Source organism: Eretmochelys imbricata, chromosome 9, assembly GCF_965152235.1.
Source record: "Eretmochelys imbricata isolate rEreImb1 chromosome 9, rEreImb1.hap1, whole genome shotgun sequence".
In the NCBI taxonomy this organism is placed as follows: Eukaryota; Metazoa; Chordata; order Testudines; family Cheloniidae; genus Eretmochelys; species Eretmochelys imbricata.
This window is the reverse complement of record NC_135580.1, coordinates 7785654-7810890: the sequence shown is the minus strand read 5'-3', so window position 1 is coordinate 7810890 and position 25237 is coordinate 7785654. Positions and strand designations below refer to the sequence as shown.

General features: G+C 44.0%; 1 protein-coding gene across 7 annotated transcripts in view; it reads left to right on the top strand.

The window, feature by feature from the left end:
* The window catches only part of ABCC5 (ATP binding cassette subfamily C member 5), a 65920-nt gene that overhangs the window by 9158 nt on the left and 31525 nt on the right, over nucleotides 1–25237 (top strand). For 2 of the 7 annotated variants that reach the window (XM_077825658.1, XM_077825656.1), the window contains exons 3-8: nucleotides 16509–16669; nucleotides 16933–17088; nucleotides 17887–18034; nucleotides 22596–22829; nucleotides 22928–23101; nucleotides 24768–24915. In XM_077825658.1, the coding sequence (XP_077681784.1) occupies nucleotides 16509–16669; nucleotides 16933–17088; nucleotides 17887–18034; nucleotides 22596–22829; nucleotides 22928–23101; nucleotides 24768–24915 (1021 nt within the window). Of the gene's footprint in view, nucleotides 1–16508; nucleotides 16670–16932; nucleotides 17089–17886; nucleotides 18035–18138; nucleotides 22830–22927; nucleotides 23102–24767; nucleotides 24916–25237 lie in introns of those variants that run through there. The other 5 variants (XM_077825657.1, XM_077825662.1, XM_077825661.1 and 2 more) reach the window with 5 other exon arrangements.

Genomic DNA, 25237 nt, shown 5'->3' with positions numbered 1-25237 from the left:
TACATGATCTGAAGCTGACTGCCCCGCAGCTCCATAGGGCTCCGCTCCGCCAGCAAACTGCTCCATGTCCCACAAGCAGCTCCCGCCGTCCTATGAACTGCTCTGCCAGCCTGTCCACAAGGCACTCCAGCCATCCCGCAAACTGCTCCACAATATATCTTCAGGCTCCCCCACTACTTAACACAATGCTCAGTGATTTCAGCTCTTAGTCAGTTCAGCTCTTTGGTGAATTCAGCTTGTAGTAGGGGAGCCTCAGTGCTGGCACCATTAGCCCAAAGTGAGCTTAGCAGCCTGTAACTAGACTCCTAATTTAATCAAAATTAGCTCTGATAATCCACAGTGGAGAGAGGAGGAAGTGCAATTAGCATGTAAGGCCCTCACCAAGAGGCCCATACCACCAAGCATTAATACTTGTCCCCAGTTTCTCAATTCACAGTTTTGGAACCCATGACTCTTGCCTAGCGAGTGCTACTTAGTTGATGGTGAGTCCCTCCATCATAACAAAAGGCCAAGTACAGTTCCAAGCACAGTTCCCATAATCAGGGTAATAGCAATTTATTCTTCCTGCCCCAATAACAGAGACACTGGGGATCCCACAGCAGCCAAAGTGACCATTTGGGCAGCTATGGCCTCATTCTAGGCGGGGTGGGTGTGCCTATGCAAATGAGATCGGCCCCTGAAGTTCTTTTCCACAACTTGCCACACCTCACCACCGGATGACAGGGTGGAGCTCATCCTGACTCTGCTTACACTAACATAGAAGAAAAACTGCATACAAGGTACACAATTCCCAAAACCTGCCACCAGAAATCTTAGACGTCACATCCCATACTGTAATAATTAAATTTCTGGGTGTTGGAAATTAATGATTGCATTTTTTTCATTCTGCACTTGGAGATTCCGGGACTGCAAGGAACCATTCATTTTATCTAATCATGCAGTAGGATACTGGGGGATCTAAAGGTATGTCTACACTGCAGTTAAACACCCAAGGCTGGCCAATGTCAGCTGGCTCAGGCTGTGGGGCTGTAAAATTGCCGCATTGACCTTTTGGGCTTGGACTAGAGGGTCGCAGCTTCCCAGGGCTCGGGCTCCAGACTGAGCCCCAATATCTACACAGCAGTTTTACAGCCCAAGACCTGCAAGCCCCAGTCAGCTGACAGTAGTCAGCTGCAGGCGTTTAATTGCAGTGTATACATACCCTAAGAGCTTATCAGAGTGTTGTTAATTTTCGTCCATGAGTGGAAAAACACTCATTCTTAAAAACCCATCTTTGCTTCTGCCAGGCAATTAGCCTACACCTCATGTATTGGAGGAGAAATTCCACTTTTGTGCTGTTTCTGCTCTGCTAATGCTGTGAGTAAATTGCTGCAGTAGAGGAGTGCTGGTCCAGCAATTCTTTCTGCTGGACTCCCATTGCTCCATTCCTCCATGTCCTGTAGACAGAGGTAGCAGCATACTGACAGGAGGGAGTGGATTGGCTCTGCCATGATGGTAGTTGCATATGTCCTCTTGCTATAGGAGGCAGAGGAGAAGAGCAGAGAAGGAACAGTTAGTCAGTGAAAGTGAGATACAGAGACAAGGCAAGAGGTAAGATGACAGACAATGGGAAGTATTTTGGGATGTATCCTACAGTGGGAGACCAAGGAGATGAACTCTAAAGGAATAACTTTGAGGGGATAGTGGTTCTAAAAATTCAGTTTTTGTCCACTCTTCTCAGTAGTTTGACTGCCCTGTAGTGGAGCTTCTGCACTACTGTCAGGAACTGGATTACAGTTCATTTATTAGAACTTCAGTTCTTACTAAAACAAACATACACAGGGAATCCTGTCACTGACAGTGTGTGTATGGGGAGGAGAGAAAGTGGTTTCTATGGTCAAGAGGAGGGAAATAAGAGATAATAATACCATCTTCAGAATTTTTTCTTCAGAATTTTTATTCTTAAAGCTGTGAGCGTTCCTCTCCCCTCTGATAGAACTATCCCACCAGCCTCTGAGCAGACACAGTAACCTAGGAGGACCTACAGTGTGGATCTCTGAGGCATAGGCAAGTGGGGAATGAGCGCAAGATTATTCAGTTTAGATGTTTGTATTGGCTCAACAAAAACAAGCAACAGACTAAGACACAATCCCCCCCACCCCATTCTGGATGCACTCTTGTCCACTCACCTGCCATATGATATATGGACACAACAGGCTTTGTAAATTCTGTTGAGCCTGATTCGGGACAAGGACCTTACTGTCTTCTGATCAAACAGATTGTTGAGCCTACAACCCATATTATCCAAATTATTATTAACCTCCTAAATCAGGCAACAGTTAGATTACTCCCAATCCCAAAGGATCAGCCACTTACCCCAGGTCAATGGATACTCTCCACCTTGTGCCAAAAACTGACAGCCAGTTTCTCTAATAAACTAACATAAAGGTTCATTAGTTAAGAAAACAAAATGAGTTAGTGAGAGGTTAAAGCAGGTAAAATACATTAACAGGTGAGTCCAAGGTTGTAAATCAAAAGTGATAGCAGAGATGTAGTGCTCTGCTAGTTTTCCCTAAGAGTCTCAGAGTTACCCAAAATAACCCTTTGGAGATCTCTGTCTTGCATCTGGAATGTTCTCTGAAAGTGTCCAAACAGCTCAGAGAGACAAGATCATTCCCTGGATTCATTCGTACAGCTGTTTTCCCTGGAAAGCAATCTGGCAAGTGTTTTCATCACAGCATGGGCTTTTCCTTTGACTAAACGCATACTGGGTCTGTGTGGATTTTGCACTGTCAAATCCAATGACCCATGCTTTGAAGTTAGCATGCATTTACAATTACAAAGTTCCAATCTCATGTGATGAGCAATCCAATTACAGAGATGTACACAATGTGTTTAGTTACAAACAGTCTTTCATTAGTTTTCATAAAGCTTACACATAAAGTAAATTTTTATCTTTACTCTAACATATACTTTTGATCTAGGTTTAATAAAGTATGGGATAGATGTAATGTGGTGATAAACAGATTATAGGCAAGTGAAGACAAGAACATTAACATTTCTTTGATATTCACATACAAGTGAATTGGCCTATGGATTTGATTTGAGCTGGCCTGTCGGTGTCACAAATAGGGCTGTCAGATTGCGTGGTGAAGCACTCCGTTTTGAAAATGCAGGTTGTTTTATGTACAAACTTAACTCTTCCTCTTTTCACATATGTATTTTTGCCACATTCTTTAGTTACACAATCACACATTACTACTAAATGCAATGCGTCATCCATTTTTTCCCTGCAACTTCAGCCCTTACACAACCGCTAAGGTTTTTGCTGGTTTGCAGCTAAATATTCACAAACAACACAGCATTCCTGAGCTGCATCTCTCAAGTTTAGCAAAATATCTAATCTGTATGTCCAGCTTGACTCCGTGCATCTAAAGGAGTGGTTTTTTACCCACGAAAGCTTATGCCCAAATAAATCTGTTAGTCTTTAAGGTGCCACTGGACTCCTTGTTGTTTTTGTGGATACAGACTAACACGGCTACCCTCTGATACTATGTCCAGGTTGGTGACTTCCTTTTCTCCTGGAGGCTAATAACTTAGTCAAATCAAACCACTTTCCTACAGAATAGGCAGGAGTACTGCTGCTCAGTGAGAGATGTTACCATACCAAATCGAAATGTTCAACCCACAGCGATTTTGACAATATGGGGGAGGGATAGGTCAGTGATTTGAGCATTGGCTTGCTAAACCCAGGGTTGTGAGTTCAATCCTTGAGGGGGCCATTTAGGGATCTGGGGCAAAAATTGGAGATTGGCCCTGCTTTAAGCAGGGGGTTGAACTAGATGACCTCCTGAGATCCCTTCCAGCCCTGCCATTTTATGATACAAAAGAGTTGCTAGCATTCTTGTATAACAGGATAAACTTTCTTACTCTCTGTGCCAAAGAATGGCTGAACTGATTTTGCTCAAACTTGCGAGGGTAGTGAATCTAGTCAGATACGCCATGAAATTTCAGCCTGGAAACTGAGCTGGCCTGTCGGTGTCACAAATAGGGCTGTCAGATTGCGTGGTGAAGCACTCCATTAATGCAGGTTGTTCTATGTACAAACTTAACTTAACTCTTAACTCTTCTTCTTCTTGATGGAAAATGGGTTACAATGGAAACTGTTATGAAGTCTTAACTATAATTGCTGCTCTCGTACTATGATATGCCCAAGTGGTTAAGTTTAAATATTAAAACTTGATCCATGCAAATTGTTGGAGACCTAGAATGGAAATATAAATGTTTGGTTTCAGAGCTAAGATGTAGCTTCAAATGTTGTTTTGAGGGGTGGTTCCATAAAATATAATGCTTCCCACCAGTAATCTGTAATTGGGAATGGAGCTGGTCTACATCTTCCTCTCTTCCCCATCTATTTTTTTAAGACCTGGAATTTTAAAAATATATTCATCTGTGAGGCCTGTGTATTTTCTTTGTATCCGTGTTACATAAATTAGTGATATAGTGAATGTTATGGATAAGTCTGGTGTCAAAATGTTTATTAAAAAAAATCGACCTGTCTCTGATTATGTATGTAGTGGCCAGGGCCTAGGTATATATTTATACTTTTGGTTTAAAGACCCCGTAGAAAGCAGTTAATATTTAAAGGCCATTTCTAAACACACTCAACTCACAAAAAAACTGGTCAAACATATTACAGCTTTAACTTACTCCCTGATTCTTAGCTAGTATGATGTGAAAAATCATTTGTTTGTAGACTCCTGCAGTACCTATGTATAGAGTGGGTGTGTTAACCTAAACCTGCATTTACATGTCCGTAGTTTAACACCGGGTGTGTATGGTTTTGTAGTGTAAGCTTCCACTTAGCCAGGCTCAGAAAATGAGCAACCACATGTAGGAAGAGACTTTGTGTAGTGATGGTGATCCCCAAATCGCATGTACTGGCAGTGTGTGGGATTATAGAGGGTGATTGGATTTTCAGTAGCTGTGTTTCGGGGGAGCTTCTAGGCAAATCAGAGTTAATCAGTTCTAAAGTCACTCGCTTGGGTAGAAAAGTCACATTTGTCTCTGAATTGAGATGGGTGGTGGAGCAGGGAGGAGCTGTTTTTCATGTCTTCTGCAATGGAGCAGCTCATACTAGGAGGGACCCTGAAATTTTCATGCATTCTTCCATTACATGTCACTGGCAAAGAAGTGAAGTGAAAACCTGTTTCAGAGTAGCAGCAGTGTTAGTCTGTATTCGCAAAAAGAAAAGGAGTGCTTGTGGCACCTTAGAGACTAACAGGTTTATTTGAGCATAAGCTTTCGTGAGCTACAGCTCACTTCATCGGATGCACATCACGAAAGCTTATGCTCAAATAAATTTGAAAACTTGTGTAACCAAAGCTGCATCTGTCAGAGGAATTGCAGGTTATGTGACTGCTATGATGCCGAGGACAAACCAAATCAAGGAATGAAAGTCTGTCTCCTCCCCTTTCATACATACCATTAGGTGAATGAGGTGTTCCTGTGAACTACCAAAAACATGCAAACATTAAACTCACACCCACTGTGTCGCAGCACCTTGCTGTGAACATATTGTGGCTTGATGGGGGAGTATATGTGCTTGAGTGGCTAAATCGCATGGGGGAGGGAGGAAGAAGAGGGAGGAAACTGGAAACAAATTATTTTTAAAGTGCCTCCCCTTTCTCCCACTGAGGCACTTGGAAGTGGGCTATTCAGCAGGTTGATCTTTTTACAAATATATAATTAAATACAAAGTATGCAATGAGCCTGTTGAAACCATCCTGTTCTTATAGCTACAGCATATATATACTCAAAGAAAATTGGCAGGGAGGTGAGGACAGACTGATGCAGATGTAAGCTTGCACAGTCTGGACAAAGAAGGAAATCCAGGCAGGGGAAAAAGTGCAGCATTAATCTTAGAAAAATTTAATTGAAACACTTCTCTGCCCTCAGGCAAAACAAACTAATGTTGGTTTTAAACCGTAGCCAAGTAAGGCAGTGGGCAGTAGGAGCTTCTGTTAGTATCCTACACTTGAAGCACTGTTCGTCTCTGAGTTCTGCTAGTACACAGGGTACATTTAGAGTGCAGTCAGGGCTTATGAGTCTGATGTCGTACGGGCAGATGAACCATCTCATTCTGTTCCTTGCAGTATATGCTGCTCTGCCTGTGCACTTAATCCTGAGCCATAGTCTTGCTGCTCTGTTAGTCCTTGTTTGACCCCTTTTACGTGGACTCCTGGTGCAAGAGTGAGCACACAGATGTCTCTCCTTTTGTGTGAGAACTGATTCAGGGGAATGCTACTCATATCCATTCTCGTTTCTTGTTAAAAACGCTGCTTGATATACCCTTGGTTCTGAAAAAATAAGGGAATTGCATTCAGCAAAATATCTGCTTCTTCCTGTTACCCTGGAGCTGTCCTGGGGACAAATTAATTTAAGTAACTGACTATACCTGTAAACTATTCAGGTAAAAGCTCACACATTCCAATCTCTTAACTGCAGAAAAGATCCCAGAAAAATTCTGTACACAGACTAGTTCTCCATTTTGGCCAGGCAACTCCCCCAACTTCTTTCTAACTTTTTGGGTCGCATGTATATTTGGGTTTTTATATACATTTAAGCACATCAAACTTTCTTTTCAAGCAATTTATATATCGGGGTTCTGAAACTTAGGTGACCCACCAACTAAATTTTTTTTTGGGTGACCCGCCACTACATCTATGCACTGTCCACCCTGGCACTGCAACCCCAATCCAAGACTGGTGTGCAGGGAAGGCCCAGGATGGGCAGGGGGAGACGTTTTGGAGAGCAAGCCTTCCCTACACTCACTCTCCAGTGGTGGCTCATGTTCCAGCCCCTTCTGAGGGTTGTGACTTGGTGCCCGGCTGTCCCAAACCAGAGTGATACTGTGATTCCAAGCACTAGGTCAGGAATGGGGAGAAGATTCCTGGGCTGGGCTTCCCCAGCCCATAGGGGGAATGGGCCAATGGGGCTATCTTGGGGAACCACATGGGGCAGGAGCTCTCTCAAATCTAGAGGTGAAGAAGAGATCAGGCTGGGTTTCCCAAACCCACCACCTGGACCCAGTAGTTCATCACGCTCTGAATCCCTCACCCCCTTTCTGGGAAAACAGCCTTCTCCTGCTGCCAACTTAATGTAATTAGTCCTGTAGTTCACGTGGTAGTAGTCTGTGCTGCAGTGTTGAAGGTTCAGGTTTCCAAACTTGGTGTTTAATTTTGAGGGGTGCTGTTTTATTACAGTTGCGTGTAGTATAATTAAAAAACAAAGCATCCCCCTTGCTGGGAAACTACATAAGTTATCTTAAATATATTTTTGGCTGCAGAGTCAAATACCTGAAAGTTGGGAAATGCTAGTAGAAAGGGTGTCTGTGCAATCTTAATTTGTCTCCCTTGTGCATATAGATTATGATACTTTCCTTAATTATTTGAGAACATATTATCACAGGTCCCACCTTACTCAAGTCACAGGATGGATGTGCAAAGGGCAACTATAAACCTGTCGTTTCCTAATCTTTGAGTGCTTGACTTTGCAATCTAGATGTGCTTTTATTGTATTTGTATTTTAATATTAAATAACCCCCAATGCTGCATTAGCAAGATAGTGAATTAGAAAAAGTGTGGTAGGAATTGCCCCATTTATTGGCATGCATGCGTGTAGAGAGTGTTTGTTGGGGCTCGTCCCTCTCCGGGGCAGCAGGGAACCACACCACCTCCCTTAGTCCCTGCACTGGCCCCTGGGGAATCAGTCATGCCACAGGAGTCCTGGCTCAAGCCAGCCGACAGGGGATGAGCAAACACAGGTAACAGCAGTTAACAGGCCCAAGCCCTAGGTCAGGGCAGTAAAGAGTCACAGCTCAGGCCCTTGGGCAGGGACTGAGAAAACACAGGTAGCAGTTAACAGGGCCAGGCTGTAATGAGCTCCAGGCTCAGGCCCCCAGGCAGGGGCTGAGCAGCGCGCATGCACGCAATGAGTCTATGGGCTTGGCTACGCTTCCAGATGTAGAGCGCCAGGAGTTAAACCAGTCTTCGGAGACTGTAGCAGGGAAAACGCTGCTGTGTGTTTACACTGTCAGCTGCAAGTGCACTGACGTGGCCACATTAGCAGCTCTTGCAACACCACAAAGAGCAGTGCATTGTGGTAGCTATCCCAGTGTGCAAGTGGCTGCAGTGTACTTTTCAAATGGGGGTGTGTGTGGAGTATGAAGGAGAGTGTGTTGTGTGTATGTGCGGGGAGAGACTGTTTTGGGGGGCAGAGTGTGTGTCAGCATGCTGTCTTGTAAGTTTAGACATTAGCAGACCCGCCTCTCTCTCTCACACACTCGCAAAAGCAGCATTTTCACACTAATGGTTGCTTTGTCCCAGAGCAGATAAGCATGCCGGTTGTCAGAAATGGAGCTTTGAAAGGGAATATCCGCATGCCTGCAGCCAAGTTCAAAACAATGACAAGAATGGCCAGCTGACTTCAGGGGATTATGGGACGTTTCTAGAGGCCAGTCACAGCGCAGTAATGCAACACGTTGTCCACACTGATACCCGGGTGTTTCAGCCAGGGTGCAGCAAGCTTTATGCTTCTCGTAGAGGAGGATTACCAGGAGCGCTCCAGGTGCAGAGTCCATGCGCTCTAGGTGCCTTGCCAATGTGGACACCTCAGGAGTTAGGGCACCCGGGCTGATTTAATGCACTCTAACTTACAAGTGTAGCTAAGCTCTAAGGCTCAGACCCTCAAGCAGGGGCTGAGCAAACACAGGTAAAGAGCACACCCAGGCTTCAGGCTCTAAGCTGCCTGGGAGAGGGGGAGACTGCCACCCAGTGCGTGGGTGGCTGGGGGAGATTCAGGCCCTCCACTCCACTGCGTCCCTAGCAGCAGCCAAAGGCCCGCTGCTGCGTCTGGGAATCCTAGCTGCAACACACTGACGTGGGTTCTGGCAGTGTTGCAGCTAGACTCAGGTCGGCTGCCTCTGGGCTACTTCCCAACTTCCCCTCTGGAGATATCTGGGTCAAGGTGGTGTCCTCAGGGAGGTCGATCACCATTGGATCCTCGGGGTAACTGGAGAGGGGCAAGCTCAGCGACTCTTCCGGGTAGCTGGTGAGGGGTAGGCTTGGCAACTCTCCTGCACACTGGTCCGCGTCAAGGATCAGCTGGTCAGGCCAGTCTCCAGATCTGCCACTGGTTGCTGGAGTGTCCGCAGTGGGAGCTGGGCCAGAGACGTTTGTTCCTCTTGAGTGAGTGCTGGGGTTGGGCTCTTATACTTCCTATCTGGCATCTGACCCTCTCGGGAGTGAGCTTGGAGTGCTCTGGTTCCACCCACTCTGGTGTCCGGCGGAACTCGTCCCTCTCCGGGGCGTTGGGAACCACACTGCCTCCCTACAATGCTTACAACTTGGATGTCATTGAATCCAGTGGATATGAGTTGAAGCCTGTTATTTTATGTGTTTTCTGATGTACATGCTAGTTTACTTACCAAGTGAAATAAAAGAAACCTATGCAACAAGGCGAGATCCGCACACTGTCAGTGCTGGACAAATGATAATATAAACTGAGAGCTCAGAAGCCTTGGACATCTGAATTTGATATTAACTAAAAACACTGCTAAGTCTGTTGCTGTGCATTGATGATATAATCAATGTGTGTGTGTTGTAGAAGTCTCATTTCACTGTGGCCTTGTCTACACTGGCAGAGTGAAGCTGTTGTGTGTTCACACTGTCAGCTGCCTGCGCAATAGCATGTTCACACTTGTAGTGGCATTCAGAGTAGTGCAATCTAGGCAGTTATCCCACTGAGCATCTCTTCCTCTTCTGCCGCTAAGAGTTGTGGGAAGGTGGAGGGGGTCGCGGGGCATCCTGGGTCCTGCCCAGTGCCCAATGATGCATTGCTTCGCATCCCAGCAATCTCTGTGCTACCGTCTGCATTTGGCACCATCTTTCAACGTTTGTGTACTGCACGCTCTGCATCTTCGGTCTGCAGGAATGGATCCTGCACTGTTGACCAGTATGCTGCTCGCTCTGACTAACATTTTGTGAGTGGCAGTGGAGTTATTCCTTAAACTACAAAGGCAAGAGGTGTCCGACATTGGTCTCACCACGCATAGTAGCAACAACATGAGATTGCTTGTGGCATTCACGGAGGTGCTGAGCCCAGTGGAATGCTGCTTTTGGGCTCAGGAAAGAAGCACTGGGTGGTGGGATCACATCGTCATGCACGTCTGGGATGATGAGCAGTGGCTCCAGAACTTTCAGATGAGGAAAACCACGTTCATGGGACTGTGAGCTTGCCCCAGCCCTTTGGCTCAAGGACACGAGAATCAGAGCTGCCTTGCTAATGGAGAAGTGTGTGGCAATTGTACTGTGGAAGCTGGCTACTCCGAACTACTACCAATCGGTCACTAACCAGTTCAGAGTGGGAAAGTTGACTGTTGCAGAGCCATTAATCTAATGCTGCTCCAAAAAATCATGACTCTGGGCAACGTGCATTACACTGTGGATGGTTTTGCACAAATGGGTTTCCCTATCTGCGGAGGAGTGATAGATGGCACGCATATTCCAATTCTGGCACCAGACCACCTAGCCACAGAGTACATTAATTGGAAGGGGTATTTCTCTATGGTTCTCCAGGCACTTGTGGATCACAGTGGGCATTTCACAGACATTAACACAGGCTGGTCCAGAAAAGTGCATGACTCTCACATCTTTCGGGACACTGGCCTGTCCAGGAAGCTGCAAGCAGGGACTTTCTTCCCAGACCAGAAGATCACCATAGGGGAAGTCGAAATGCCCATTGTGATTCTGGGAGACCCTGCCTACCTCTTAATGCCGTGGCTTATGAAACCATACATGGGGCACCTTGACAGCAGCAAGGAGCTGTTCAACAACAGACTGAGCAACTGCAGAATGACTGTTGAGGGTGCTTTTGGCTGTTTAAAGGCCCGCTGACGCTGCCTATATGGGAAGCTGGACCTGGCCGATGACAATATTCCTATGCTTATGTGTTGTACGCTCTATAATACTTCTGAAGGAAAGGGTGAAAGCTTCACTCAGGGCTGGACTGCTGAGGCTCAGCACCTGGAGGCTGAATTTGAACAGCCAGAGACCAGGGCTATTAGAGGGGCACAGTACAGGGCCATAAGGATCAGGGATGCCTTGAGGCAGCAATTTGAAGCTGAAATCCACTAATATTTGTTGCTGTGCTCAGGAGTGCAGTGCTTATAATGCTAGGAGGTGATTGTGATTGGTGCAGATGATGCATTATGAAGGTTTAAGAAAATTGCCTTTTGCTTTGCAGGGCTCTGTTTGCTTTCAATTAATGGAATAAAAATTGCTTTCAAACCAAAATAATGCTTTTATTAAAAAATAACAGGAGGAGGAGAGAGACGAAAAAAACACATCAGCACTGTGGGGGATGGGGGAAGGGAGGAGTTGGAGTCCCGGGACAGTTAAAGATCTGTGTATGTCCAGGTATCGTATCCAGCCTTGTCCTTTGGAATACAGCGCAGCAGGTACTGTACTTCAGCAGGGCCAAACTGCAGAGGGATGGGTCTTGAGTGCAGTGGGTACTGGGAGTCTGCAGGGCTGGACTGTGATGGGGCAGGAGTAGAATGCATCAGGTACTGACCAGAGCAAGGTTGTTAAGGGTGTGTTGGCTGTGTCTGGGGGGCGTATGGGAAAGAGTTTTGTGATAGCAGCTGCAGGGGAGGGAGCTTCTCGGTTTGTAGTGTTAGGAACGCCTGGAGCGTGTCTGCTTGGCGCTCCATAACTTTTAAGAGCCACTCTGTGGCTTCGTTTTGGCGCTGTGTTCTCGTTTTGGTCCCTCTTCTCGCTGTCCCGCCACTCCTTTAATTCTTGTTTTTTGGCCACGCAGTGCATCATGACATCACGCAAAAAGTCCTCTTCAGTTCTTCGTGGCCGCTTTCTAATTCTGCGCAGCCGTTCAGCCGGCGATAACAAAGCAGGAGGCTGGGCTCCCAAGGTCATATCTGTGAAGCCAAAATGCAACATTTTACAGAAGCAGTATTTGCAACACACAGACCACTGATTCTATTCACATACGTGTCACTAATTGGCTGACTTCAGACAAGCACACACGGGCCACAAGACCCCCAAAATGCTGAGTAACTGCAGGGGCAGGGGAAATGAATGTTCCAGAACCGTACTGTACACTGGCACATGGCTCCTCTGCCTCTGGGATGGTGTTGCCACCGAGTATTGCGTCCAACTCTTCGTAGAACCGGCAGCTTGTGGGCACAGCACCGGAGCGGCGGGTTGCCTCCTGCGTCTTGTGGTAGGCGTTCCGTAGCTCCTTCACTGTGACCCTGCACTGCATTGTGTCCCGATCATGGCCCCTTTGTCATGCATCGTTAAATCTGTCCGTAAGTATCATCATTTCTATGGCTGGAGTGCAGCTGAGACTGCACAGCCTCCTCTCCCCAAATGCTGATGAGGTCCAGCAGCTCAGCATTGCTCCAAGCGGGGGATCGCCTGGTGCGTGAAGCAGGCATGGCCGCCTGGAAAGATACGCTGAAACCACTGCATGCATCACCGAGCAAACAGGAAGGGGACTTTCAATTTTCCAAAGGAATTTAAGGGGTGGGGCTGACGGTTGGTCACCTGAGGGCAGGGCAGTAGAGTTCAAACCGATGACCAGAGAGGTGAGAACAGGCATTGTGGGACACCTCCCAGAGGCCAGTCGCAGCGCTGTAATCGACCAGGGTGTCTACACTGGCACTGCGGCGCTGTACCCCAGCGGAGAAATCTCTACACCTCTCATCGGGCTGTTGGTTTCTTTGTTAGTTTTGTTTGTTTTAACAGTGCTGCAACTGGGCAGTTTCTGCACACTAAGTGGCGTGGCAGTGTGTACATCTCCGGAGTCGCACCATAGAAAGCTGCTTTCCTGTGCAGAAACTTGCCTGTGTAGATAAGACCTAAGGCTTTATCTACATTTCACCTGCTATAGGGGCACAGCCGCAACACTGAAGCTCTTCAGTGTAGCCACTGAGTACGGTGACTGGAGGGGTTCTCCCGTTGCTGCAGTTAATCCGCTTCCCTGAGAGGTGGCGGCTAGGTCAGTGCAAGAAGTCTTCTGTCAACCTAGTGCGGTCTACACCAGGGACTAGGTCGGCTTAACTATATCGTCCAGTCCACACCCCCTGAGCAGTGTAGCTGGATCATCTTAACATTTTAGTGTGGGTTTGGCTTAAAACTGCATGCTTTTAATGGCTTTTTTTAATATGACACAGAGAGCTGCAGACCTCATTATTATACAGCAGTGTGGTGCACTGCCTTCTGGTGACTTAAATCTGGCATTTACAGCAACTCATCAAGCTTCTGTCTGCTGTGCCAACACCATGAGATGCATTCTCCTCTTGCTGCCCAGGGGTTTACACACACCTTTCCCCTTGTGTATTGAGAAGAATATAGACTCCTTTCAAAACCAGTTTCCTATTCATGTACCATTCAGTCACTTCTAGGCATGTGAGAGAAATTCTGTTGAATGGCAGCTCAGGATAACCAAATTATTTACATAGGGTGTGCTTTAAAAAGAAATCTTTGGATTGTCTAAAAGTTGAGAGACTGGGGTGGGTGGGGCGAGTTAATTTGGACCAATTTCTCTTGGTGAAAGAGACAAGCTATTCAGCTTACATAGGCTCTTCTTCAGGTCTGGGAAAGTGTCACAGCTAACTACAACGTGGACCAGAGTGTTAACTCCTTCTGTTTAACACATGTTGCAAGAAGCCGTTGGAGGCAGTTATGACACGGGCAGCCACAGGACAAAGGAGGGTTAGTGAGTTAGATTGTTGTAATGGGCCGTATATACAGTGTCTTTACTGAGTCTGTGATTTTTAGTGTCTAGCTAAGTTCTGAATTTAAGCTCCCAGACTCCTCTTTTGAAGGTGGTGTGCAGGTTTCCTTTGATAGAAAAACTGAGAGATCAAATAGGCAGTGATTGTTTTGCGAAAAGTGTTTACCCATGATTGATATGGTGTGTTTCGTCATTTGTGATTTATCTGTGTGAGTTCATTCGGAAGCATGAGCTTTATCTGCCAAATACAGCTTCTTTGGTTTTATTTAGATTGGTTATTAATATTTGCTCGTTACAAGACTATCCAGCTTCCAGGTGTATATTGCAACTGTGGCCAGTACATTCTAAACTCTCCTCTCCTTGCCAGACCTGCTATTGGGGCAGTATACGGTGCATTCTCTGCAGCACTGGCTTTACCTTGGGGCTAGTCTACACTGGGAATGCTCCACCTCCACGAGAGGCATAGCTACCAGCCCGCTCCCAGCGCTGGTGCACTGTTTACACTGGCGCTTTACAGCGCTGAAACTTGCTGCGCTTGGGGGTGTTTTTTCACCACCTGAGTGAGAATGTTGCAGCGCTGTAAATTGCCAGTGTAGATAAGCCCTTGGAGACAGCAGCTAACTCTACAGTGAGAAGTGCTGGTCCCGAGAATTTGATCAGTGTTGAGGTGCTCAGACAGCTGTGTCTGTGTCTTGGCAAACAGAGGCAGCAGGGCATCATTGGCTAGGGATTGCACTGCTGGATCCAGTTGGGGAAACTGTGCCAAGATGGTTTCTATTGGGATCTAGGAGCTGCCAACTCAAGTCAAATCTTCTTCAGTGTTCCATGAGATGTTTGCTCCTGTAGAAAAGCTTCTGTGCCCAGTGCATTACACCGGCTAGGCTTGTGTCCTCTTCATGTCACGTGGGCCACAGAGAGGGGCCCAACTGTCAGGTCTGTGCTGATAAACTTGAGGAAAATAACTGGAGGATGCAGCGGTAAGGTGGGTCCAACAGACCTACTTGCTTGGCTGTCACTTTTTAAGTGAATGGTAAATGTTGATTTGGGTAGGCTTAGTAGGAAGGCATTGCCCATAAGAAGTGAGTCAGTTACATTATATTAAATAAAATCTTAATTCAGTCTTCAGTTTGTACATATGCCTGAGTCAACACACATTTGTTTAGATTTAGATGGTAAGCTCTTTGGTGGTGGGACCGTGTATTTTTGGTTTTCTGCAGGGTGCCTGGCCTACTTTGGGGTGCTATTTAAATAAATGAAGGGTGAATTTATGCCCCTCTGAATTTGTCCTTGTCTCTTGTACACATTGGGGTATATGGAGGCCTAATAATACCATAATGCTTTGCATGTTAATGGACTGTGAGCCTGAATCCCAGACAAATATCAATACTTCTAACACAGTCATATAACCAGAGAGAAAGGGAATCAAATACTTGGTATTGATGGCCTTTTAGGACCTTTAACCCAGAGGGCATCATGCTTCAGGAGACTACTAGCTAGCTACAGCTGATATTTTCAGAGAAGTAGAATAATCTCACCATTGATAGGGCAGTTAACGGGGAAATGTGCATGTTGTATCCGTGTGAAAAGTGGCAAAGATTTTAAAGTCAGGATGCTGTACAAAGCATACTGGTCTCTCTAAGACCTAGAATATTCAGTATCACTTTTTTCATGTAAACGGGCCTAATCCTGCTCCCATTTAAGTTATTGGGGTCAGTACTGAGCACTGGGCTTGTGTACACTTTGGTACTATGTCGCCTGGTACCCTTGCTATGTCTGGCCCCTCAATAAAGGAAGTTTCATGAGACTCTCTGACATGTTGTATGTCCAGAGTGCTACTTTCTCCTCCCTTCTTTGGAACTCAATTCCATCTTTTCAGACAGCTGTGAAAATATCTCTTGGTCAAGATGAGGGTAGCGTATTTGCTTCCTCGGGAGGTGCCATGAAGCAATGGGAAAGAGATTTTCTGCTCTCAGGAAGCTCCTCTATGAACAAGTGTAATTGCCTTTTATTGGATATCCCTGTTCTGTATTATGAGAAAGTAAATGGCAACGGTTGTGAATATCAATGGAAATACTTTTTCACACAATGCATATTTAACTTGTTGAACTATTGTAGGGTATTTTTGAAGCTTAGAGCTTAATAGGATTCTGAAAATGATTATACCTTCCTATGGATACAGATATCTTGAATTACACTAAATAGGATACAGGTTAATAAGGTATGTTAGCCTTCATGTTTCAGAACATAAGCCAATAACCAACTGCCTAAACTTTGGAATAGTCCTCTCCATTGGGCATGGTGTTACCTAATTGTCCATCATGAGCATTCTACATCTTTCTCTGAGCATTTGGTACTGAGCCAGAGACCAGTCACAGGGCAGGATGGACCATTGTTCTGATCTAGTCTGGCAAGTCTATGTACTTAATCCTCTGTAACCCAAAACATATGGATACCATGCTACTATTTGAGCTCCACCATTCTAGAAATCCAGAGAGCTAAAGTGGATCTAGACTATATGGGACCCCCGCGTTGATTTGCTGCCCCCAAGCTATCAATTTGTCCCCAGAGATCTTTAGTTACAGTGATTGCTCTACATTATCACAGTGATCGACAGCAGTAACAGGTATGAAGTTGCTGGAGACAGAAATGATTGATTTTAAGACTATCGTGGGACTCTTGAATTTCTGACTCCATTGTCTTGTTTGTAAAAGCAGGTGGAATGTCAAGATGCCTTGGAAACAGCAGCACGGGCAGAAGGCCTTGCGCTGGACATCTCCGTGCATTCCCAGCTGAGAATGTTGGATGAGCAGCATCACAAGGGCAAATATCACCATGGCTTGAACTTGCTAAAACCCATACGGACTACTTCCAAGTAAGACTTTGTGCTAAAAAAGAACTGATCTGGCAACCTCAGCCTTCTTGAAAATAGACTGTCAGAGTGTGATTGCAGCTCTTAAATTTGTTGGTTGATGCTGAAATGTCATCTTTGAAAATGTATTTAGCAAGTATTTATTTGTGTAGACCATGCAGAATTCTCAGATGATGATTGTATTTGGAGGGGATTTTGTTTTTCTTAAAGGTTACTGCAATAGTTTCTCTTTTTTATTTCATTGTAATTTCTCCCTCGTCTTTTAGACACCAGCACCCAGTAGACAATGCTGGACTTTTCTCCTGCATGACCTTTTCATGGCTCACTCCTCTGGCCCGCACAGCGTACAAGAAAGGGGAGCTGTTTATGGACGATGTGTGGCCTTTGTCAAAGCATGAGTCTTCAGATGTTAACTGTAGAAGGTAGGGATATGCTGGTCCATATTATTTCCCTTGTACTCTAGCCCTTTGCAGCCTGGTATATACTGTAGTCTGGTATTTTTGAAGATATTTGCATGTGCTAATATTGAAAAAGCAGCTCTTAAATCCTTTCTATCAGAGGAGGGGATCTTAAACTTATTTATCCTTGGGCCAGTTCCTTCTGAGATACACTGGTGTCTCAACCTCACTGACTTCAGTGGGGTTGCACTGCTGTAACTGAGCAGGTTTTATCCCCATGGGTGTTTCATAACTGCTTTTCCGCTTTTGCTCCTTATCAGAACTATTTTTATGTTTTTAAACAAGTTCTGGGTCTCTCAGCCCAGATTCTGAACATGCAATGCTGAGTTAATGACCAGATAACAATGATAGTAACTGAATATGGTCTGATTACAGGCCAGATCCTGCAGTCAGGCTAAACTGTTGTGGTCAGTGAGATATTTGCTCAGGGCTATAAGATTTAGCCCCAGGGTTTTATTGCAGGATAGAACAGAAAAGGGGAGGAGGTGGTGAGATTCGTGTTCCTAATAGGACTCTGGATAAAGTAAAAAGCATTCTAACTTTTTCAGTTCTGCTCAGTGTAGAAGCCTCTTTGCACAGAAATTCAGGATAGAACTATTTCCCCTGGCTGTGTAGAAGATGCTATCCATGTTATGAAGCTTGATGGTTTGTGTTGCTCACAGTCGTGTGTCTAATGAGACGTTTATCAGAGAATAACCTTTGAGATATAGCATCTGTTGTCCAGTAGAAAGATTTGTAACTCCTGGTTTGTGCTTCTTTTAGGTTAGAGAGACTATGGCAGGAAGAACTGAAAGAAACAGGACCTGAGGATGCTTCTCTCCGGAGGGTTGTATGGATCTTCTGCCGCACCAGGCTCATAATTTCCATAGTGTGTCTGATGATCACGCAGCTTGCAGGCTTCAGTGGACCAGTAAGTAATATCCATCCTTTTTTTAACAACCATAGAGGGCTCCATCCCATGGCCAGCTCTAACATGTTAAGGTTTCATTGCAGGGTCACTGACACAGTATGATTAGTTAGAAATATTGGTCCTTACAGTTTGCTGAGAGAAGATGATGTTTCCAGAACGACACAGCAATGCAAGATAGCTTTCATACGGCTGGTGGATCATTTACTGATGGGGCCAGGTTTCTGGAGAGGTAGTGGGTTTAGGTGTCCTGAAAGAAAAACACACTTGGCTTTTCTCTCTGGTTTTGAGTGTAGCTTAAAGTTCCTCCTTAACCGGTGTGATCATATTGCACTAAATTCTTGCCTAAAGTTTTTTGCTTTTAGATAGGTAATTATTTTGGAAGTAAAATTCAAACTGGCAAGACATCACTTTGTAGAGCATTCGCATTAATAGTGCAGTCTGCAAGAAATGAAACTGAGTGGTGGTGTTAGATCATTATTTAAAAACCAAAGGAAATGGGGCTCAGGAGAAGTCTGCAAACGTGGGTATCGATGCTACAAGGATTGATCAGGCGGGTTACGTTTAGAAGCATTAGAATATGGAATTGCCATTAGGAACTGCTGCTGCTTGCACTAGTTAGTAATGAAGATTCAAAGTATGGGCCTTGACATTCACACCATTTTCTTGTCACCTGTTTGTTGCACATGTTGTGCAGATTTACAGTTGCGATCTTGACTAAATTTATTCTCTACAAATTTCCCTTGAGGAGTAGGAGCAGTATTACTGCTTGTAGTACATGTTTCAGTGTGCTGTTAAGATGGAGGTTCATTACTTGGGTAAGTACAACGGGGGTGTGTTGTTAGGTTTAAAAGTCTTCTAAAAATGTTTTTCTTGCTTTTTGAACCTTTTAAAAGTTTGCCTTGTTTCTTGTAATAGGAATAACAATAATTGTTCTCTTGGTATTGTTTCACAGTAATAACTAATGATAATAGCTTGTGGTAATTATGAAACACTTGGACAACCTGTTGAGTGCACTGTTGATTATCAAAATGTTGAAGTATTAAGGTTTTAACAGAACCAGGTTCCCCCAAGAAGAGCTTCTGTCATTGTTTCACTACAGGGCCCAATAGCTGCTCTTATCTTTAGCAGAGAACTTACAGCAGGGTTGTCCCTAATTTCTTTAGAATAATTGTATCTATTTGTCAGAGCCAAACTGCTGAGTGGGAAGAAACTTCAATAGGTTGGGTTTTTAGGTTCCAATTCATGCTCAGTTTGGATGCTTTAAAGTTATCCTTCAAACATTTGCCTATATCTAGTCAAGATTGGACTGCTCTCTGAATAAGGAAAGTGCCCTTTTGGGTTCCATCACTTGGAATGAAAGATGAGTCTTTACCACCCTCCCCATAGTGATACACCTATGCTGTCTCCTCTGAAGTATCAGTGCTTTCTTGTACTGATGCACCTTTTCAGTCACATTGAAATGAGAAGGGAGATCTGGAAAAGCACTTAGCTTGTCCACATGTATTGGTGAAAATTACCAAAATGGAGTTAAACACTTTCCCAAACTTGAAAATTCTGAATTGAACTTCCATGACATTGGAATGCTAGTGGAAATGGCGTAGTGGTGGTCTCACTAATAAGCATTGTGATGGTTATAACTGAGGGGGTGCTTATTGGATTTCATATTTGGGCTTTTTGGTATCCTTCAGGAGTCTTGCACATCTGGCACAATTTCTAACCTTGTAGCCTGTTCAGAGACTGCTTATTTTCCTGTGTCAGAATACCTTCTAATAACCATCAGAATGCACGAGTGCAGGTGAGATACTTCTCATCTCCAGTTGATACAGTTGCTGCCATTTAACCAGCTGCTAAACCTTTTATGTTCAGATGGAGGGGAGGGGCAAAGAATATTTCTAATTTACTAAACAAAATCAGTTTAACTCCAGGCCTGAACAATTTGTATGTTTGCTCAGAACTAGCCTTCCTGTTTGGGAGATGGGGAAACTTGCTATCTTAGTGGAGTACAGCTTGACCGTTCAGACAGTTATTGGAGGGGGGAGTGGTAAGCTGTTTGAGGTAAGTTTCCCACTCTTCTAGTTCCGCTCCAGTCGCAGCTTGCTTTGTGCTGTCAGATACTGGATGTGGGTGGGGAATCTTTCTCTGTAGTGGAACCAATGACAGAAGCTGTTCTTTAGAATTTTCAGGATGGCTGTATTCTGCGATCAGAATGAGACAGTCAAGCTGGTCAGAATCCAACGCCAAGAGTAAAGGTAAGGTAATGTTTATTCAATGGGAATGCTTAAGACAGCCGAGCAGCTAATACCAATTACTATGGTAACAATCGCAGGAGTCCCTTTCCCCACTTAGTTTAAATTAAAATTTTTAAAGCTTTAACTCCAATTTTGTAAAGAACTTTGCTGGATTTTTTTTGTTCATTAAACTTCTTCAAATGGAATGTTTTGAAATGTAAATGCTAAATATTGTGACTTCTTTTTCCTCTTTCAAATTCTTTAATCTGCTGTTTCCTCTTTTTTTTTTTCCGTTTGAAATGTTTTTTTTTGTTTTTGTTTGGTATAATGTAAGCATTGTCTTTTATCTCACCACGGGAGATGCTGATTCTATAGAACAGTGCTGAAAAATTGCACTTAAAAGGTTTTGGGAGGAAAGAGACCCCAGGAAACATCTGCTATCTTTACACACCTTCCCTTGGAGACTTTCAGCAGTGCTGTGGGGTGCGAGAAAATGCTTGCTGTGCTGCGATCATGCTGAGTTACAGCTCGTGAGGAAAAGGGGGGCTTTTGACTCCCACTACTCAGTGACTCAGTTGTGTATGTTGGATTGAAAACAGGAAAAGAAGCCAATCTTCTCATTAGTAACTGCAAACCAACTGTATACAGTTGTGGCCAAAACAGTTGATGTAAAGCTAAATGTAAGTGAGGAAAAAGCTGGAATACAGTAGTTCTGTGAATGTGAGCTTCTCACATTTGATCAGGGACTAGTGTGTAAATTTCTCGATGGGCCATTCCAGAACCTGATGGACATCTGGCTTTAATTCACACTTCGAAAGTGAATAAGCAAAACTATATACAGCATGTTTCCTTGGTTCTGGGATACAGAATCAGCCACTTCAGGACAAACGCATTCAGCCTCCATTTTTATCTGTTGTTCGGTGCTGGGCTATAGCTGCTGTTACCTTTGCTGAAGTAGTGCCTTTTTGTTTTTCCTCCCTGCTCACGCTATGCAGAACTCTTATTTGCAAAACCTGTTTTAGCCAAGAGGACTTCAACAGACTGTGAAAGGCTTTCCAAATCATTTCTTTGATCTCACATTTTTGGCATTTTGTTGTGTTGTGGGCAAAGGTAATTCTCAGCTCTGTATTAAAGTACCAACGTCTAACCGTATAAACACCAGCGTCTTTAAGCATCTTTGTCGAAAAGCCTTCTTTAGGGAACCTCCATTTGTTAGCTGTGAGGCCTTACTGTAGCATACCTCTTAAACCAAATTTAAGAATCCGTGCACCCTCAGGAGCCTGCCTGACTAGCACTGCAAGTTTCACTTCTTCTCGGACTTTGTGAACATATATCGGTTCTGTTTTTGTATCTTTAATTTTGTGTGTGTAGTTTTAACTTAGTTCGCGTCAGAGGCTAGACTGTTTGTTAGATTCTAGCCTTTTATAATTCTCTTGTATGTTCAGATTGTATGTTTATGCGATGCTCTTCCTGTTGTACAGTGTTTGTGAGATGTTACCCATTTTAACATGGCACTTGATTGTTTTTAAATAAAAGACTGTTATTTCTCAGTTGATAGTATTTAATGCTGCTGATGAATGTGATTTACATGATGATATACTATGCTGTTGGCTAACACACAACTGGAGGTGGGAATCGGTGGTTCTTGGGGCTGTCCTGTCTTTCGGCAGGTGATGTTTGAAATGTGATTCCTGAGGTAAAATATTTTTGTTTTTGGAGGGGGGAGGTGGGTGGTGGGGCAAAGCATTTTTTTTTTTTTTAATAGTCTGGTATCACTTACCTGTGTTTTCTGCATGTTCTTTTATTTACTATTAAACTGCTGATGTTTATTTTCAGGAATGTTTTGCAAATGCCCTTCTCACTCTTCCCCAGTACAACTGTAGGTACATTGTTCCTTTTTATCAAATAAGCACGTTTGACGCAAACAAAAAAGGTCTTAATGTCACATAAAGGAATGTCTCTTAATATGTTCAAATGTATAAATACAGACTATTTTTAAAAACTTTTTTGTATGATAAAGCATTGCTTTCAACTAACTGACAGATTTATGTTAAGTTAGAAGACCTAAAGAATAAGAAGTTTTTATTGCAAGGAATAAGATTCCAAATTTAAATTCCCCATACCTGCTAAATTTGACTCTCTGCTCTCAGCAGGGCTTTGTGTAACAGTACTGTGTGTTTTGACCATTTTTATTTCTAGAAAGAAGATTCCATGTAATACAAATCGCTCATTGACAAACAAAGCAGCCCACTCATTTCTAACTTAACATAAGTTGTTGCATGGTGCCTCTGGTACATTGGGGTGTTCATGCGAGTTTGCATTTCTTCCTGTAGGCTTTCGTTGTGAAACACCTTTTGGAATACACGCAGCAAAGTGAGTCCAACCTGCAGTACAGCTTGTTGTTAGTTTTTGGCATCCTAATGACGGAAATAGTGCGCTCTTGGTCTCTGGCCCTAACCTGGGCTTTAAATTACCGCACTGGGGTCAGACTGAGGGGAGCTATCCTGACAATGGCGTTCAAGAAAATTCTCAAGCTGAAGAATATCAAGGACAAGTCTCTGGGGGAGGTGAGCTACAGTACCCTGTTGGAAATTACCGTACAAAAAAGGATACTTGTTGATTACCTCCTTCTGAGGATAACACTTATGTTGTTTGTATTTTTCAGCTCATAAACGTATGTTCCAGTGATGGGCAGAGAATGTTTGAGGCTGCAGCAGTTGGCAGTTTGTTGGCTGGGGGCCCAATTGTTGCCATTCTAGGCATGGTTTATAATGTAATTATTCTAGGCCCAACAGGCTTCTTGGGATCTGCTGTCTTTATCCTCTTCTACCCGGCGATGGTGAGTAAGCGGCATTCAAACTCTTATACAAAATAGTTTGGAAATATTCTTGAAATGTGCTTCACACCTCACTCCAAGAATATCCGTGTCTGTGTACTGAACAGAAGGTGTTGATAGATACTGGGCTAAGTCCCTTTAGTGTCCTGCATGTAATTTAAAAGACATTGAAAAGTAAAAGTTCAGAGGCAAGAAATTCAGATAATAAAGGGAATTAGAAATAATAATAGAAGTGACTGATGGAAATAAATTTTGGTGAGATGGAAAATTGGCAACTAAATCATGGAGTGATACACTTCCAGGCTGGATTATTGTAATTCACTGGATTTGGTACTGAAGGTGAAAAATGCAGGGCGTCCAGCTTGTTCAGAACATGGTGACTTACCTCAGCAGCAGGCTGGGAAGCCAAGAGCACACCACTTCTGTGCTCCACATCCTCTGTTGGCTTCCAGATCACTTCTGATTGATCTTCAAGCCTATGGTTCTGATCTTTAAATACATGAACCGATCAAGACCCAGTTACATCAGAGACAGTCTCTCCATCCATGAACCACGAATGCAGTTCCATTCCTCTGTGACAAGAGAGCTGACATAATTAGGACAAAGTGTGCTGCACCTGGAGAAAGAAGTGTTATTGGCCAAGGCGGGCGGCTGGGGAAAGAGCCACCAGGAAAATAGACAGAGCCAAAATCTGTTTGCCTGTAGACCACACTGCAAGACTGCTGTAATTTTTCCCATTATAATAAAAATGTATTTTTTTGAAAAAGTTACTCATGAGTGAAGAGCAGAATCCTGCGAGATCTCCTATGGTCTAATTTATCTGCTCAATAGTAAGGGAATAGTGATGAGTACAACAGGTAAATAATTGGATTGTGACGGAAGGGGTGGAATTTAATAGCCTTGACCAACTATTTTCACTATTCACCTCTCTCCTCCTTACTGCTTTCTGTATCTGAGAGGGATTAAAAAAGGAGTAAGGATGCTTAAGATGGGCAAACAGTTGAAAACTGTTTAGTGAGGTGGGTTTTCTTCTGGGTTTTAGGAAAGAGAAGGGGTAAATGTCACTGACTGTTGACAGAGTGAGAAATGTCTATGAGGACATGGCTACCATCTTGTCTTAGACCTGATTAGTAAAGGTGCAAATATATTGTTTTACCACCCTTATACAGTAGTGTTGCTCTAAGATTTGGTATACTAAAGAAATTGCTCGGCATGTGCAAGGCCCATCTCTTTCTTGGGCCTTAGGGGGGGAATGAGTTGCAGGATATGGGATGTGGATATGTTGGGTACCTTGTATTCTTCTGGTGTGAGGGTTCGTTTTATTTGAGGCTAGTCTGTATTTTTACTTGAGGGATTTTAAAGAAATCTAGTTTGGTTAAATATTAGTAAAAGCACTGAGAGCCTTTTGGAAATCTGAATAAAACTAACCCAGTTGAGAATAGAACTAGAGAAAGAGCCCAGTGTTCAGTTCATTTATGCTTGCTAAATGAAGTGTGATGCTCTGAAGGGGCATTTCCAGCTCATCACTTTGGCCAGGGAGGGTATCCGGTTGTCCTGTCGTTGATGTCCCTTTATCAGACTACTTGCTTTCTTCTATAGTTAGTGGAATTGGATGCATTTGCCATTTCTGAGTTGCTGCTAAGATATATGGTGCCTCTTCTTGTTTCAGATGTTTGTATCACGGCTCACAGCTTATTTCAGAAGAAAATGTGTGTCAGCGACCGATGAGCGTGTGCAGAAGATGAATGAAGTTCTTAACTACATTAAATTCATTAAAATGTATGCCTGGGTCAAAGCATTCTCTCAGAATGTTCAAAGTGAGTACAGACACTCTGTAAACGCATCTCCCTTTGAAAAACACGCCACCCAGCCACATCCTGCTGGATCCTCCTAGTTCACTTCGGTAGATGCTCTTGCATGTGTGGTGTGCTAGATCATCCATCCCTCGGACGTCCTGCTATTCTTCTTTACAATGGGCTGGCATGGCAATCTCTGTTCCAAAGTCTCACCTTTTAGCACAATGCTTCCCTCTAACTTTTGGGCTTAAAGACCTTTATTAACATTGGAGTGGCTTCTACTATGAGTACTAATCTTGACTGACCTAGTACAAATTGGTCAGTTTTTAAATGTAATAAGAGT